The following is a 14353-nucleotide window of genomic DNA, read 5'->3' as shown; positions in this document are numbered from 1 at the left end:
CGGTCCGGCATGCTAGCACTATGTCCGAATCGAGAAATATGCGACAGTACCGTTTATAAAGTCCTGGAGTGAGTAGAGTAACCGGACGCAAAAGTTTGCACAGCGAATTGCCAGCGGCCGCAGCTGGGTGCTACGCAGTTAGCAACCGCCAACAAACCGAGTCCAGACTGGCAAAAAAACTCCAAACGAAGCTTCCACACTAAACAAGCCTCTCACTCAGATGTCCAAGAGACATTTCGAACCACCTCCAAAGTATCTCACGGACTTAATACAGCAGTTTTTCCTCGATTTCTCCCTGCTGAAGCAGAACAGCTCCTCGCTGTGTCTGATCCCGGGAGTGATGGATGATTCTGTTTGGAGGGAGCTTTACTCTGTGTCTGACCACGGGAGTGTGTGATGGGACGATGTGCAAGGAGCTTCACTCTGTGTCTGACCCCTTTTTTTTTAAACAAAATTCTTTATTACAAATGTCGGTGCTATAAATTTTTACAAAACCAGTGACTAACACATTTACTACAGTACAAACAGACAATACATGTTAAACCAATATATTGCCATCCTCATCAATGATGGCATTTACACCCCGCGGAGCCCAACGGTCCCGGAACATCTCTACGGTCGCCGTGGACTGTGCGTATTCCTTTTCAATATTCACCCGGGCACGAACATACCCCCTAAACATAGCCAGGCAGTCCGCCCGGGGAGAACCTCCTGCACCCTTTTCCAGGAGCCACGGATGGCAATTTTCGCCAGCCCCAGGAGCAAGTTGACAAGGACATCCTCATCCCTCTGTGCCCCCCTCCTTACTGGATGACCATATATGAATAGGGTGGGACTGAAATGCAACCAGAAGGCGAGAAGCAGCCCACGCAAATACGCGAAAAGGGGCTGCAGCCTCACACACTCCACGTACATATGGTACACGGTCTCCTCCAGCCCGCAGAAGTGACACGCGGCTGGGAGATCCGTGTACAAACTAAAGAACTTATTGCAAAGCACCGCTTTATGCAGCACCCTCCAACCGAGATCCCCAAGGTGCATGGGAAGGACTCCCTTGTAAAGGGACTTCCATTGGGGACCCCCCTCACCTCCAGGTGGAAAGACCGACCGCCATGACGTGTCGGGACGGTGGACAAATGTTAGGAAGTGGAGGGTGTGGAGCAGCAGCCCATAAAGGTACCTCCTGCCTGCATCCCTGAATGAGATTGTGGGTGTCGATGAAAGACGGCTCAAGTTGTGTGGATTCGTCTCTCGGGTAAGGCTGCGGGGCCTGGGCCCGACGAGCAGCTCAACTTGAGTCGATCCACACACCTGAGCCGCACCGACATCCGTTGAGGCAGGGCAGGGGTCGGCCAGGACCCCGCCCTCTGCCAGAGGAGGGGATTCCCGGCCTGAGGCAACCATGTTACAGACTCTCAGTAGGTCCTGATAGAAGCCGGGCAGCCTCTGCAAAGCTGCACGGCTGACGCCCGCCGGTGGTAGCTGCATATCTTCGTGAAGACAGCGGCCCTTCCGGAGGAAGAAAGTCGCCAACACGTGCCACCTGGGAGGGTGCTTGGCGTACAGGAATCTCTGCAGAGTCCTGAGGCGGAGAGCCGCCAGCCGTGTGCGTACACACACCAGCGACTGTCCGCCCTCTCCTACTGGGAGACTCAGAACCGCTGCAGAGACCCAGTGTTTCCTGTTACCCCAGAAGAAGTCCACTAGCTTCATCTGCATTCTCGCGACAAAAGGGGCAGGAGGGGCCAAGGTGACCATCCGGTACCACAACATGGAGGCCATCAGCTGGTTTATGACCACCACTCTGTCTCGATAGGAAAGCACCCTGAGAAGGCCTGACCAGTGCCCCAGCCGGGCCATGACCTTTGTCTCCAGGTCCTGCCAGTTCGCCAGCCAGGTCTCCCCATAAGGACTCAGGCAGACTCCCAGATAGAGAAGGCGTCTGGTGCTCCACTCAAAAGCTCTCATCTCCTCCGGCAGGAAGTCCACCTGCCACTGGCCTACTAAGAGTCCGGAACATTTCGCCCAGTTGATCCTGGCGGAGGATGCCGCCGAGAAAACATCTTGGCACTCGCGCATCCTCCGCAGGTCACAGGGGTCTGTCATCATGAGGAGTACGTCATCGGCGTAGGCCGAGAGGACGACCTCCATGTCCGGTTCGCGCGGAACCAGACCTGTCAGCCTTCGCCGAAGAAGGCTGAGGAATGGCTCGACACAGATCACATTCAGTTGACCAGACATGGGGCACCCTTGACGCACTCCTCTTCGGAAGGGAATAGGTCCTGTCAATGATCCGTTAATCTTAACTAGGCACTCTGCGGAAGAGTACAGGAGCCGAACTCGGGCCACAAAGTGTGGTCCGAGCCCAAAAGCCTCCAGGGTGCCCACTAGGAAACTGTGGTCCACTCGGTCAAACGCCTTCGCCTGGTCAAGAGAAAGAAACGCTGCCGGGGACCCAGTCTCCTGGAGCAGGTGGATCAGGTCCCGTAGTAAGTGGACATTGTCCAGGATGGAGCGGCCCGGGACTGTGTAAGATTGGTTAGGATGGACCACCTGTCCAATTACCGAACCCAGACGGTTAGCCATTGCCCGGGCGAAGATCTTGTAGTCCGCGCACAAGAGGGAGACCGGCCGCCAGTTCATTAGCAGGCGGAGGTCTCCCTTCTTGGGCAGCAGGACCACAACAGATCTTCGCCATGAGAGGGGCATTTTTCCGGTGGCTAGGCTCTCCCCTAGAACAAGGCTGTAATCATCCCCCAGGACATCCCAAAAAGCCCGATAAAACTCAACACTCAGTCCATCTAAGCCAGGGGACTTACCCCTCCGGAGTTGCGGAAGGGCAGTGGACAGCTCCTCCCGAGTCAGGGGGGCATCCAGACGCACTGCGTCCTCTGGGCTGACCTTAGGCAAATCCTTCCAGGCCTCATTACACGCCTCAGCATTTGACGGATCAGGCGAGAATAAGGACCGATAGAATGAATGGACTTCGTTGTTAATTCCTTCGGGGTCCGTGATGGAGGAGCCATCGGCAGCCAGCAACTCCACTAGCTGCTTTTGAACTCCCCGCCACTTCTCCAACGAGTAGAAGAAGGGTGTGCCATGGTCCAAATCCTGCAGCATTTGGATCCGTGACCTCACGTACGCACCTCGGGACCGCTGGAGCTGCAGGTTCCTTAGTGCGTCCTTCTTCTCCTGGTATTCCTGCCACAGCTGTTGGTCTCCAGCGGTCGGACCGAGGCGGGACTCCAGGTCAAGCAATGCTCTCTCAAACTGCTCAATCTCAGAGCCCCGCCTCTTTGTCGACCCCCTAGTGTACTCCTGACACAAAAACCGGATGTGGGCTTTCCACAGCCGTAGGGAGCAGAACTCTCTCCGCCTCTCCTTCCAGGAGACCCAGAACGCTCGGAACGAATCCCGGAATCGGCTGTCCTCCAGCAGCCGGTTGTTAAAATGCCAATACCCGGATCCCACCCGAGGGTGTAGTGGAATAAATTCCATCCACACAAGGTGATGACCGAGCACGACACTGGCCGCATGGAGGACGCTGACACACGGGAGACAGAAGCCCGACAGGTAGACTGGTGGTCTATCCTGGAACCTCCCTCTCTAGACCTTCTCGAGAAGGCGCTAGAGTCGGGGTGAAGATTCCGCCAGCTGTCCACCAAGTCAAAGAAGCCGACTAGCTCCTTTAACTTTTTTGCCGATGCTGGGTCGCGTTGGAGGCCCGAGCGGTCCTCCGCCTCGAGGGTACAGTTGAAGTCTCCCCCGAGGATGGCGTAGTCCCCAGGATCGATGGAACTCAGCAGGGTGGACAGCTGACAGAATAGGCGCGTCTGCATCACACCGCGCCTGGGAGCATACACATTGATAAAGTGCAATGGTACACCATCCAGGCGCACAGCCAGGTGGAGCAGACGGCTGGGCACAACGTCTTGGACCCTTTCGATTTCTGGCTGGAAGGTCGGAGCCAACAGGATCGCCACCCCGCTAGAGTTGGAGCTGAGGTGGCTCATGTAGACCCCGCCCCGCCCCTCCAGGAGCCAAGCAGACTCGTCCCCAGGGATGGTATGGGTTTCCTGCAGGAAACTCACCGCATACCGCCCATCTCTGAGAACTGAGAGATTGTTATGCCTGCGAAGAGGACCCCTGCTGCCGTTTACATTGAGACTAGCTATGGTAAGCTTCATGGCGGGAGCACACTAGGCCTCAGCAGCTGTGTCCATTTCGGTGAGAGCGGAGGCGCCCTCCACCACACTGTCCGGAAAGAAAGCAAGGATACTTTTTGCTTTCCGGGCTCGAGCGGTACCAACGCCACCCTGTGACTCACCATCCCCCGTAGGAGGGAGGCTGCTTCTCCCTCTGATGTCCCTTACCAGGTCATCCAGGAAAGATTTTAGTTGCCGTCTGCCGTTCCCCGACACCGCATTCCTCTTCCCCTTTCCCTTCCGTCTGAGGATGACTCGCAGGGACTTCACCAGCCTCGGCATGCTGGGCCAGCGAAGCGAGGCTAGGTGAGGCCGGTGCTTGGCACCCTCAGAGGTGAGAATGATATGCTTAATTTCCTCTACAGGTATCAATGGGGATTTCTCAGGAGGGGTGAGGATTTCCATTGTCTCACTATCGAAGGAGTCCCCCTCCAACCCTTCACTGCAGATAGATTCCCCATCGTCCTTCCCGCATGTTCCAATAGATGGCCGCGCTTGTGACCCACACTGCGCAGCGGGTACCTCGCTCTTACCTGCCCGCTCCACCGTCGCATCAGCCTCATCCACATTTGCGACGGTGGAGGGACAATCCCCAGGGACTCCCTGCAAGCCATTTATTGTTGGGGTCGACGTGCATAGAATATCGTCCTCCCCAGGAGGCAGGTATAAAGGGGAACCCGGCACCTTTGGTCCAAGGGATTCACAAGCAGCCTGGTGCTGAGAGTGAGAGAGCTTTGTCTCGTCTCCTCTTACACTATTCGGTTCACCTGCCTCCAGGGAGGCGCTGACTAGTAAGTCCTGGGTGGAGGCCTCCAGGGCTGCCTCATTTGTGCAAACAGGGCTGTCACAAGCTTTTTGCACAACCACACCAGCTACCCCAGGACTGGTGGCTACATCTGGGGACTCAGGTTTCGAACTAACATCCGCCCGGACTCCCACCTCTTCCTGGGACTCCCCCGCATCTACATCCCCTTCTCCTCTTCACGCCTGAGGAGCAGACAGGTGCAGGATTCACCAATGGGGCGGTGCTCTCTGTTTCCATCTCCCCGTCTGCTTGCGCACCTCCCGAGCCCCACGCTCCACTTCAGGGCAAATGGGCGTGAGCTCTGCGGCCTCAGAGGCCGACTTCTAAGTGTGTTTGGATTTCTTCTTTGCCTTCTTACTCCGCACAGACTCCACCCCGTCCCCCACCAGAACCACAGGGAGAGGAGCAGGGACCGACCCAACCATACGAGTACGGACAGGGGTAGGGGCAGGGTGAGGGGTCGGGGTAGGATCAGGGGCGGGGGCAGGGTCAGATGCAGGCGCAGGTGCACGCGCAGGAGTAGGATCAGGGGCAGAGGTAGCTGGGGCACTGGTGCCCGAAGTGGGGTCCCTCGGTTTCCGGGTGGTAGGACAGTCCCTCCGAAAGTGCCCCACCTCCCTGCACGCATGGCACCGTGGGCGCTCGGAGCTCCAGTACACCTGATAATCTACTCCCTCGTGCCAGACAGTAAACCGGCCCTCAACATCGTCCTCTCTTTCCAGCTGCATGAATACCCGACGCCGGAAAGAGATTACATTGCGGAGGGTGCGTCTCTTAAATTTGTCTCGGATGGCAGTGATCTCCGACCTTACTTACCCTAAACGGGCCAGTGGGGGAAGCAGGTCCTCATTCGGAATGAAAGGCTTAACATGCCCAAGCACGATACGTTGCGTGGGGGCCGTCACCAGCTACATCGGTAAAAAGATGTTGTCTACCGTGAGTCCCCTGCTTAGGGCCCGGTGCACTAGCTCTTCATTCGCCAGATAGAACACCGCCTTTCCGAGCTCCTTTTCGGTGGCCAAAATGCCGCCTTTCCCCACAAGGTCCACCATGGCCTCCGCACATTTTTCTAGTGTCATTCCCGGGCGCAAAATACACTGTACCCCGCGTTCCACCTTCACCGACCGAAACAGGGCGTTGTCCGAGGCCGGGGAGGCAGCCGCCCTTGCGTAACTCCCCGCAGGCCCGCGACTCCCTGGAGACCGGTCCGGCATGCTGGAGCTGTTTCTAGTCCGCGAATTTTACAGCGGTGTCGGTTAGAAGTCCTGGAACGAATCCAATAACTGTCCGGGAAAGTTTGCAGTCGACAGTTCCTCGCTGGCTCGGCGCCAGGAAAGGCTCCGTCGGACTTGCAGAAACCCAGGCCGGGAGAGGTCGAAACGTCCTTTCAGATGCTCCGGCTCTGACACCGGACGAAAATCAGGGAGATAAAGGAGGAGGAACGTTGCCCCGATGTCAATGGAGGGGGGGGGGGGGAACGACGGCGTTTGCCTCCGGTTTTGGAGCGAACCGGCTTCCTGGCGAGCTGCCAGCGGCCGCAGCTGGGAGCTACGCAGTTAGCAGCCGCCGAGAAACCCAGTCCAAACCGGCAGTAAAACTCCACACCGAGCTTCCACACCAACGCCGTCACTCACTCAGTTGTCCAAGAGACTTTTAGAGCCACCTCCAAAGTATTCCACGAACTTTATCCAATAGTTTTGCCTCGATTTCTCCCAGCTCAGTCAGCACAGCTCCATTCTGTGTCTGACCCCGGGCGTGTGTGATGGGACAGTGTGGAGGGAGATTCACTCTGTGTCTGACCCCGGGAGTGCGAGATGGGGCGGTGCGGAGGGAGATTCACTCTGTGTCTGACCCCGGGAGTGCGTGATGGGACGGTGCGGAGGGAGATTCACTCTGTGTCTGACACCGGGAGTGCGTGATGGGACAGTGCGGAGGGAGATTCACTCTGTTTCTGACCCCGGGAGTGTGTGATGGGACGGTGTGGTGGGAGTTTCACTCTGTGTCTGATCCCGGGAGTGTGCGATGGGACGGTGTGGAGGGAGCTTTACTCCGTGTTTAACGCCGATGTTCCATCCCCCATCCCTCCCGTACTTGGGACCTCAGTGGACTCACGTCTGATATTAATCGTTGACAGTATGGAATCACGTCAATTTTAACTGTCTGCGAGGGGCAGGAGAGGGTCAGTTAGCCAGGAAGTGGGTTGGGTGGAGATGAGATCCTGGGCACCCAGACTTTCGCAGTCCGACCTCCCTCAGTCTGGAGCTGAGACGCTACTGTGTCAGTGTGAGGAGCTCCGACCCACTGTTGCATTGCACAGGGTGTAGGGGGCAGCAGAAACCTCAAATGAGACTCAAGTCCGACACCAAGACAGGAAGTTACAGATTTATTGATTTCATCATGACAAATGTAAATTAAACAATGTGTGAGCTGCTGACGGTGCGGGAATAAATAGCCTGCTTCCGACTCACCCAGAGTCACACACAATTAACTGACCGGCGACAATGAATGACACGTTGAATAATCAGTCCCGTTTCTCAGCGTCATTCTGCATCGGGGTTAATTATAAAATCACATTTCAGGGCCATGTCCGATATCGCTGCAGATCGAGGGTTACCGCCGAGATATTTGTCGAGTTAACATCATTTTATCAGCCAGACTGCCGAATGCACCGTCCTCAGCAAAGTGAGCAGAAGGATTCTCTCCCCGAATAATCCCACCCCGGGACACCGGTGTCCCAGACTGAGCCCCCCACCACCACCGTTCTCTTTCTATGTAATTCCCCGGCGTCCTACTTGGGGAAGATCTCGGACCCAGATAAACGGCAGAAGCAGCTGCACCATACAGGAGGCAGAAGGACGTCACTGCAGGACAACTTCTGAGTCAGAGAGCGCTCTGCTGGAGCGTGTTCCTTTAGAACCATTTGGAATTAAACCCGGAGCGTGAACATTAAAGGGGAGGGCGGGAAATCGGCCAAAACGTCCCCATCCCGTGGGCGCGGATGTTCACATATTCAGATCTAATATTGCACTCTCACTCCGGGTCTGAGTTTCTGCAGAGACTCCAGTTCCTCCCTCCCGCCAGTTGCATGATTGTTCCACATGCTGAAAGAGATAGATGAATAAAAATGAAATAAATAGCAGTGTCAGTGAGAGGGGACTGGAGTTCATCATTCTACAACACTCACAGACAAATATCAGCAGAAACCCCGCGGATCCCCTGATACTTTATCACATTGAACATGAACACAAACACTCACCCGATCCACGTCAGACTCGGGTGGGTCAGTATGAGGCGGCGGAGAGCGGGGACAGATTCAACATGGAGGAAGTTTGCATTCAGGTCCAGCGCCGTCAGTGATGGGAGTTTATTGAGAACGGAGACAAGATTCTCGGCACCAGAATCTGTGAGACTGATATTGTGCAACCTGGAGATGAGAGAGGGGCGGAAATGTGAAGGACACAGAGAGACAGCAGACGGTACAAATCCCCAATGTTTATCAGTAACACAATTACTGATCACATTATTGAGAAAGTAAGGAGGCATGGGATCCAAGGGAAGATTGCTTTGTGGATCTAGAACTGGCTTTCCCACAGAAGGCAAAGAGTAGTTGCAGACGGCTCATATTCTCCGTGGAGGCCGGTGTCCAGTGGTGTGCCTTGGGGATTTGTTTTGGGACCCCAACACAGTGATTTTTATAAGTGACCTGGATGAGCAAGTGGAGGGATGGGTTAGTAAATTTGCTGATGACACAAAGGTTGAGGGTGTTGTGGATAGTGTGGAGGGCTGTCAGAGGTTACAACGGGACATTGATAGGATGCAAAACTGGGTTGAGAAGTGGCAGATGGGGTTCAACACAGTTAAGTGTGAGGTGGTTCATTCTGGTAAGTCAAATATGGTGCCAGAATATAGAATTAATGGTAAGACTCTTGGCAGTGTGGAGGATCAGAGGGATCATGGGGTCCGAGTCCATAGGTTACTCAAAGCTGCTACGGAAGTTGACTCTGTGGTTAAGAAGGCATACGGTGTATTGGCCTTCATCAATCGTGGGATTGAGTTTAAGAGCCGAGAGGTAATGTTGCAGCCGCATAAGACCCTGGTCAGACACCACTTGGAGTACTGTGCTCAATTCTGGTCACCTCACTACAGGAAGGACATGGAAACTATAGAACGGGTGCAGGGTACATTTACAAGGATGTTGCCTGGATTGGGGAGCAGGCCTTATGAGAATAGGTTGAGTGAACTCGGCCTTTTCTCCTTGGAGCGACGGAGGACGAGAGGTGACCTGATAGAGTTGTATAAGATGATGAGAGGCATTGATCATGTGGATAGTCAGAGGCTTTTCCCCAGGGCTGAAATGGCTAACATGAGAGGGCACAGTTTTATGGTGCTTGGAAGTAGGTACAGAGGAGATGTCACGAGTAAGTTTCTTTACGTAGAAAGTGATGATTGTGTGGAATGGGCTGCTGGTGGCGGTGGTGGAGACGGAAACGATAAGATCTTTTGACAGAATCCTGGATGGCTACATGGAAATTACAAAAATGGCGGACGATGGGTAAAACCTAGGTAGTTCTAAGGTAGCGATGAGCTCAGCACAGCTTTCTGGGCGCCTGTATTGTGCTGCAGGTTTTCTATGTTCTATGTTCTATTAATGTTGAGTGTCTGACACCCAGTAACTGGAACCACAATCTCCCACAGTCTGGTACTTACCGCAGTGTGTGTATTTTACACTCCGGGTTCAACAGAGCCACAGACACCAGCTTCACTGCTGAATCTCTTATAGTATTATCACTCAGGTTCAGCTCCGTCAGAGATCGTTTTGTGCTGAGAGTGGAGGCGAGATCCTCGACACCAGATTCTGTGAGACCGACATTGTCCAGCCTGGAGATGAGAGAGAGTGAGGGTGAAGGACACAGAGAGACAGGAGACGGTACAAATCCCCAGTGTTTATCAGTAACACAATTACCGATCACATTAATGTTCAGTGTCAGACACCCAGTGACTGTAAACACAATCTCCCACAATCTGGTACTTACTCGAGTTTCTGTATTTTACACTTTGATTTCCTCAGAGCCTCAGACACCAGTTTCACTCCTGAATCTCCCAGTTTATTACGACTCAGGTTCAGCTCCGTCACTGATGGTTTTGTACTGAGAGCGGAGCCGAGATCCTCGGCACCAGAATCTGTGAGACCGACATTACTCAGCCTGGAGATGAGAGAGAGTGAGGGTGAAGGACACAGAGAGACAGGAGACGGTACGAATCCCCAGTGTTTATCAGTAACACAATTACTGATTATATTAATGTTCAGTGTCAGACGTGAGTGGGCCAGTGACGGAATGGAGCTTTGAGGCTTTGACTCGAGAGGTTCTGGCAGTTTTGGCAGTTGGTCTGTGCAATCATGTCAATCAAGATTTGAATAGATCAGCAGTAAGCCGTTGATTAGACAATCAAGATTTGAATAGCTCAGACTCAGCAGAAAGCAGCTGATTGTCAGGTGACCAAACATTTTGAAAAGCTCAAACAGATAAATAGAGGGATAGCTCAAGAGAAGCGGCCAGAGCGTGAGTGGGCCAGTGAAGGAGTGGAGCTTTGAGGCTTCGACACGAGAGTCTTCGGCGAGAAGAGGCGGAGGACAAGCTAGCTCGCAGATAGTTTTTACAATGTCTCCTGAGATGGTGATGTGCCTCTCATGTGAGATGTGGCAGTCTTGGGGGAACGCCCCTCTCCCGCAGAGTCACATCTGCCAGAAATGCATACGGCTGGGCGATCTGGAAGACCATGTAAGGAATCTGGAGCAGCAGCTGGATGACCTTCGACTCATAAGGGAGAATGAGGCAGTCGTAGATGAGAGTTACAGGGAGGTAGTCACACCTAGGCTGTCGGAAGCAGGTCGTTGGGTGACAGTCAGAGGGGGGAAAGCAAAGGTGAGCAGACAGGTAGTGCAGAGCACCCCTTTAGCCATTCCCCCGAATAGTGAGTTTACCATCCTGGATACTGTTGGCGGAGACGACCGACCAGGTGTGAGCCACGGTGGCAGGGCCTCCGGCACTGAGTCTGACCCTGTGGTGCAGAAGGGTGGGACGGAGAAGAGGAGAGTTGTCGTCATTGGAGACTCTATAGTCAGGGGAGCAGACAGGAGATTTTGTGGACGTGAGAAGGACACCCGCATGGTTTGCTGCCTCCCGGGTGCCAGGGTCCGGGATGTCTCTGACCGGCTGCACGACATCCTGGTACGAGAGGGAAAGCAACCAGAAGTCGTGATACATGTTGGCACCAACGACATGGGCAGGAAGAGGGATGAGGTCCTAAAGTGTGAGTTTCCGGAATTAGGCAGAAGGCTGAAGAGCAGGACCTCAAGGGTGGCGTTCTCAGGATTGCTGCCAGTGCTACCTGACAGTGATGGTAAGAATTGGAGGAGATGGCAGTTGAATGCGTGGCTGAGGAGTTGGTGCAGGGAGCAGGGTTTTAGATTTTTAGATCATTGGGATCTCTTCTGGGGAAAGTGGGACCTGTACAGATTGGATGGGTTGCACCTGAACTCGAGGGGGAGCAATATTCTTGCAGGAAGGTTTGCTAGCATGGTTCGGGAGGGTTTAAACTAATTTGCGAGGGGGATGGGACACAGAGCGATAGAGCAGTGAAAGAAGTGCATGGAGTAAAGCCAGACCTAACATGCAGAGAGGCTTTGAGGAAAGATAAGCAGAATAAACGGTGTAAAGACAGTAAGGTAGAAGGGGCTGAAATGTGCGCACCTCAATGCAAGAAGCATCAGGAACAAAGGTGATGAACTGAGAGCTTGGATACATACATGGAATTATGATGTAGTGGCCATTACAGAGACTTGGCTGGCTCCAGGGCAGGAATGGATTCTCAATATTCCTGGATTTCAGTGCTTTAAAAGGGATAGACAGGGCAGAAAAAGGAGAGGAGGGGTGGCATTACTGGTCAGGGATACTATTACAGCTACAGAAAGGGTGAGTAATGTACAAGGATCCTCTTTTGAGTCAATATGGGTGGAAGTCAGGAACAGGAAGGGAGCAGTTACTCTACTGGGGGCATTCTATACACCCCCTGGTAGCAGCAGAGATACAGAGGAACAGATTTTGGAAAGGTGCAAAAATAACAGGGTTGTTATCATGGGTGACTTTAACTTCCCTAATATTGATTGGCACCTGATTAGTTCCAAGTGTTTAGATGGGGCAGAGTTTGTTAGTGTGTCCAGGATGGATTCCTGTCACAGTACGTGGACAGGCCGACCAGGGCGAACGCCATACTAGATCTAGTACTAGGTAATGAACCGGGTCAGGTCACAGATCTCTCAGTGGGTGAGCATCTGGGAGACAGTGACCACCGCTCCCTGGCCTTTATAGTTATCACGGAAAAGGATAGAATCAAAGAGGACAGGAACATTTTAAATTCGGGAAAGACAAATTATGAGGCTACAAGGCTAGAACTTGTAGGTGTGAATTGGGATGATGTTTTTGCAGGCAAATGTACTATGGACATGTGGTCGATGTTTAGAGATCTCTTGCGGGATGTAAGGGATAAATTCGTCCCGGTGAGGAAGATAAAGAATGGTAGGGTGAAGGAACCATGGGTAACAAGTGACGGGGAAAATCTAGTCAGGTGGAAGAAGGCAGCATACATGAGGTTTAGGGAGCAAGGCTCAGATGGATCTATTGAGGAATATAGGGAAGTAAGAAAGGAGCTTAAGAAGGGACTGAGAAGAGCAAGAAGGGGGCATGAGGAGGCCTTGGCGAGTAGGGTAAAGGAAAACCCCAAGGCATTCTTCAATTATGTGAAGCAAAAAAGGATGACAGGAGTGAAGGTAGGACCGATTAGAGATAAAGGTGGGAAGATGTTCCTGGAGGCTGTGGAAGTGAGCGAGGTCCTCAATGAATACTTCTCTTCGGTATTCACCAATGAGAGGGAACTTGATGATGGTGAGGACAATATGAGTGAGGTTGATGTTCTGGAGCATGTTGATATTAAGGGAGAGGAAGGGTTGGAGTTATTAAAATACATTAGGACAGGTAAGTCCCTGGGTCCTGACAGAATATTCCCCAGGCTTCTCCACGAGGCGAGGGAAGAGATTGCTGAGCCTCTGGCTAGGATCTTTATGTCCTCGTTGTCCACGGGAATGGTACCGGAGGATTGGAGGGAGGCGAATGTTGTTCCCTTGTTCAAAAAAGGTAGTAGGGATAGTCCGGGTAATTATAGACCAGTGAGCCTTACGTCTGTGGTGGGAAAGCTGTTGGAAAAGATTCTAAGAGATAGGATCTCTGGGCATTTAGAGATTCATGCTCTGATCAGGGACAGTCAGCATGGCTTTGTGAGGGCAGATCGTGTCTAACAATCCTGATAGAGTTCTTTGAGGAGGTGACCAGGCACATAGATGAGGGTAGTGCAGTGGATGTGATTTATATGGATTTTAGTAAGACATTTGACAAGGATCCATAAGACACAAAGGTTGGTGGTGTTGTAGATAGTGTAGAGGATTGTCAAAGATTGCAGAGAGACACGATAGGATGCAGAAGTGGGCTGAGAAGTGGCAGATGGAGTTCAACCCGGAGAAGTATGAGGTGGTACACTTTGGAAGGACAAACTCCAAGGCAGAATATAAAGTAAATGGCAGGATACTTGGTAGTGTGGAGGAGAAGATGGATCTCGGGGTACATGTCCAGAGATCCCTGAAAGTTGCCTCACAGGTGGATAGGGTAGTTAAGAAAGCTTATGGGATGTTAGCTTTCATAAGTCGAGGGATAGAGTTTAAGAGTCGCGATGTAATGATGCAGCTCTATAAAACTCTGGTTAGGCCACACTTGGAGTACTGTGTCCAGTTCTGGTCACCTCACTATAGGAAGGATGTGGAAGTATTGGAAAGGGTACAGCGGAGATTTACCAGGATGCTGCCTGGTTTAGAGAGTATGCATTATGATCAGAGATTAAGGGAGCTAGGGCTTTACTCTTTGGAGAGAAGGAGGATGAGAGAAGACATGATAGAGGTGTACAAGATAATATGAGGAATAGATAGAGTGGACAGCCAGTGCCTCTTCCCGAGGGCACCACTGCTCAATACAAGAGAACATGGCTTTAAGGTAAAGGGTGAGAAGTTCAAGGGGGATATTAGAGGAAGGTTTTTTACTCAGAGAGTGGTTGGTGCGTGGAATGCACTGCCTGAGTCAGTGGTGGAGGCAGATACACTAGTGAAGTTTAAGAGACTACTAGACAGGTATATGGAGGAATCTAAGTTGGGGGCTTATATGGGAGGCAGGGTTGGAGGGTCGGCACAACATTGTGGGCCGAAGGGCCTGTGCTGTGCTGTACTATTCTATGTCCTATG

General features: G+C 52.7%; 1 protein-coding gene across 10 annotated transcripts in view; it reads right to left on the bottom strand.

The window, feature by feature from the left end:
- Positions 1–7384: 7384 nt before the first annotated feature.
- The window catches only part of LOC140208245 (NACHT, LRR and PYD domains-containing protein 3-like), an 81113-nt gene continuing 74144 nt past the window's right edge, over positions 7385–14353 (bottom strand). For all 10 annotated transcript variants that reach the window (XM_072276776.1, XM_072276775.1, XM_072276774.1 and 7 more), the window contains 4 exons: positions 10044–10214; positions 9718–9888; positions 8267–8434; positions 7385–8111 (listed from right to left, as the gene is read on the bottom strand). In XM_072276776.1, coding sequence (XP_072132877.1) covers positions 8027–8111; positions 8267–8434; positions 9718–9888; positions 10044–10214 — 595 coding nt within the window. In that variant the 3' untranslated portion in view covers positions 7385–8026. The remainder of the gene's footprint in view (positions 8112–8266; positions 8435–9717; positions 9889–10043; positions 10215–14353) is intronic.

This window comes from Mobula birostris, chromosome 13 (genome assembly GCF_030028105.1).
Source record: "Mobula birostris isolate sMobBir1 chromosome 13, sMobBir1.hap1, whole genome shotgun sequence".
NCBI lineage: Eukaryota > Metazoa > Chordata > Chondrichthyes > Myliobatiformes > Myliobatidae > Mobula > Mobula birostris.
This window is presented reverse-complemented; position numbering and strand designations above follow the sequence as displayed.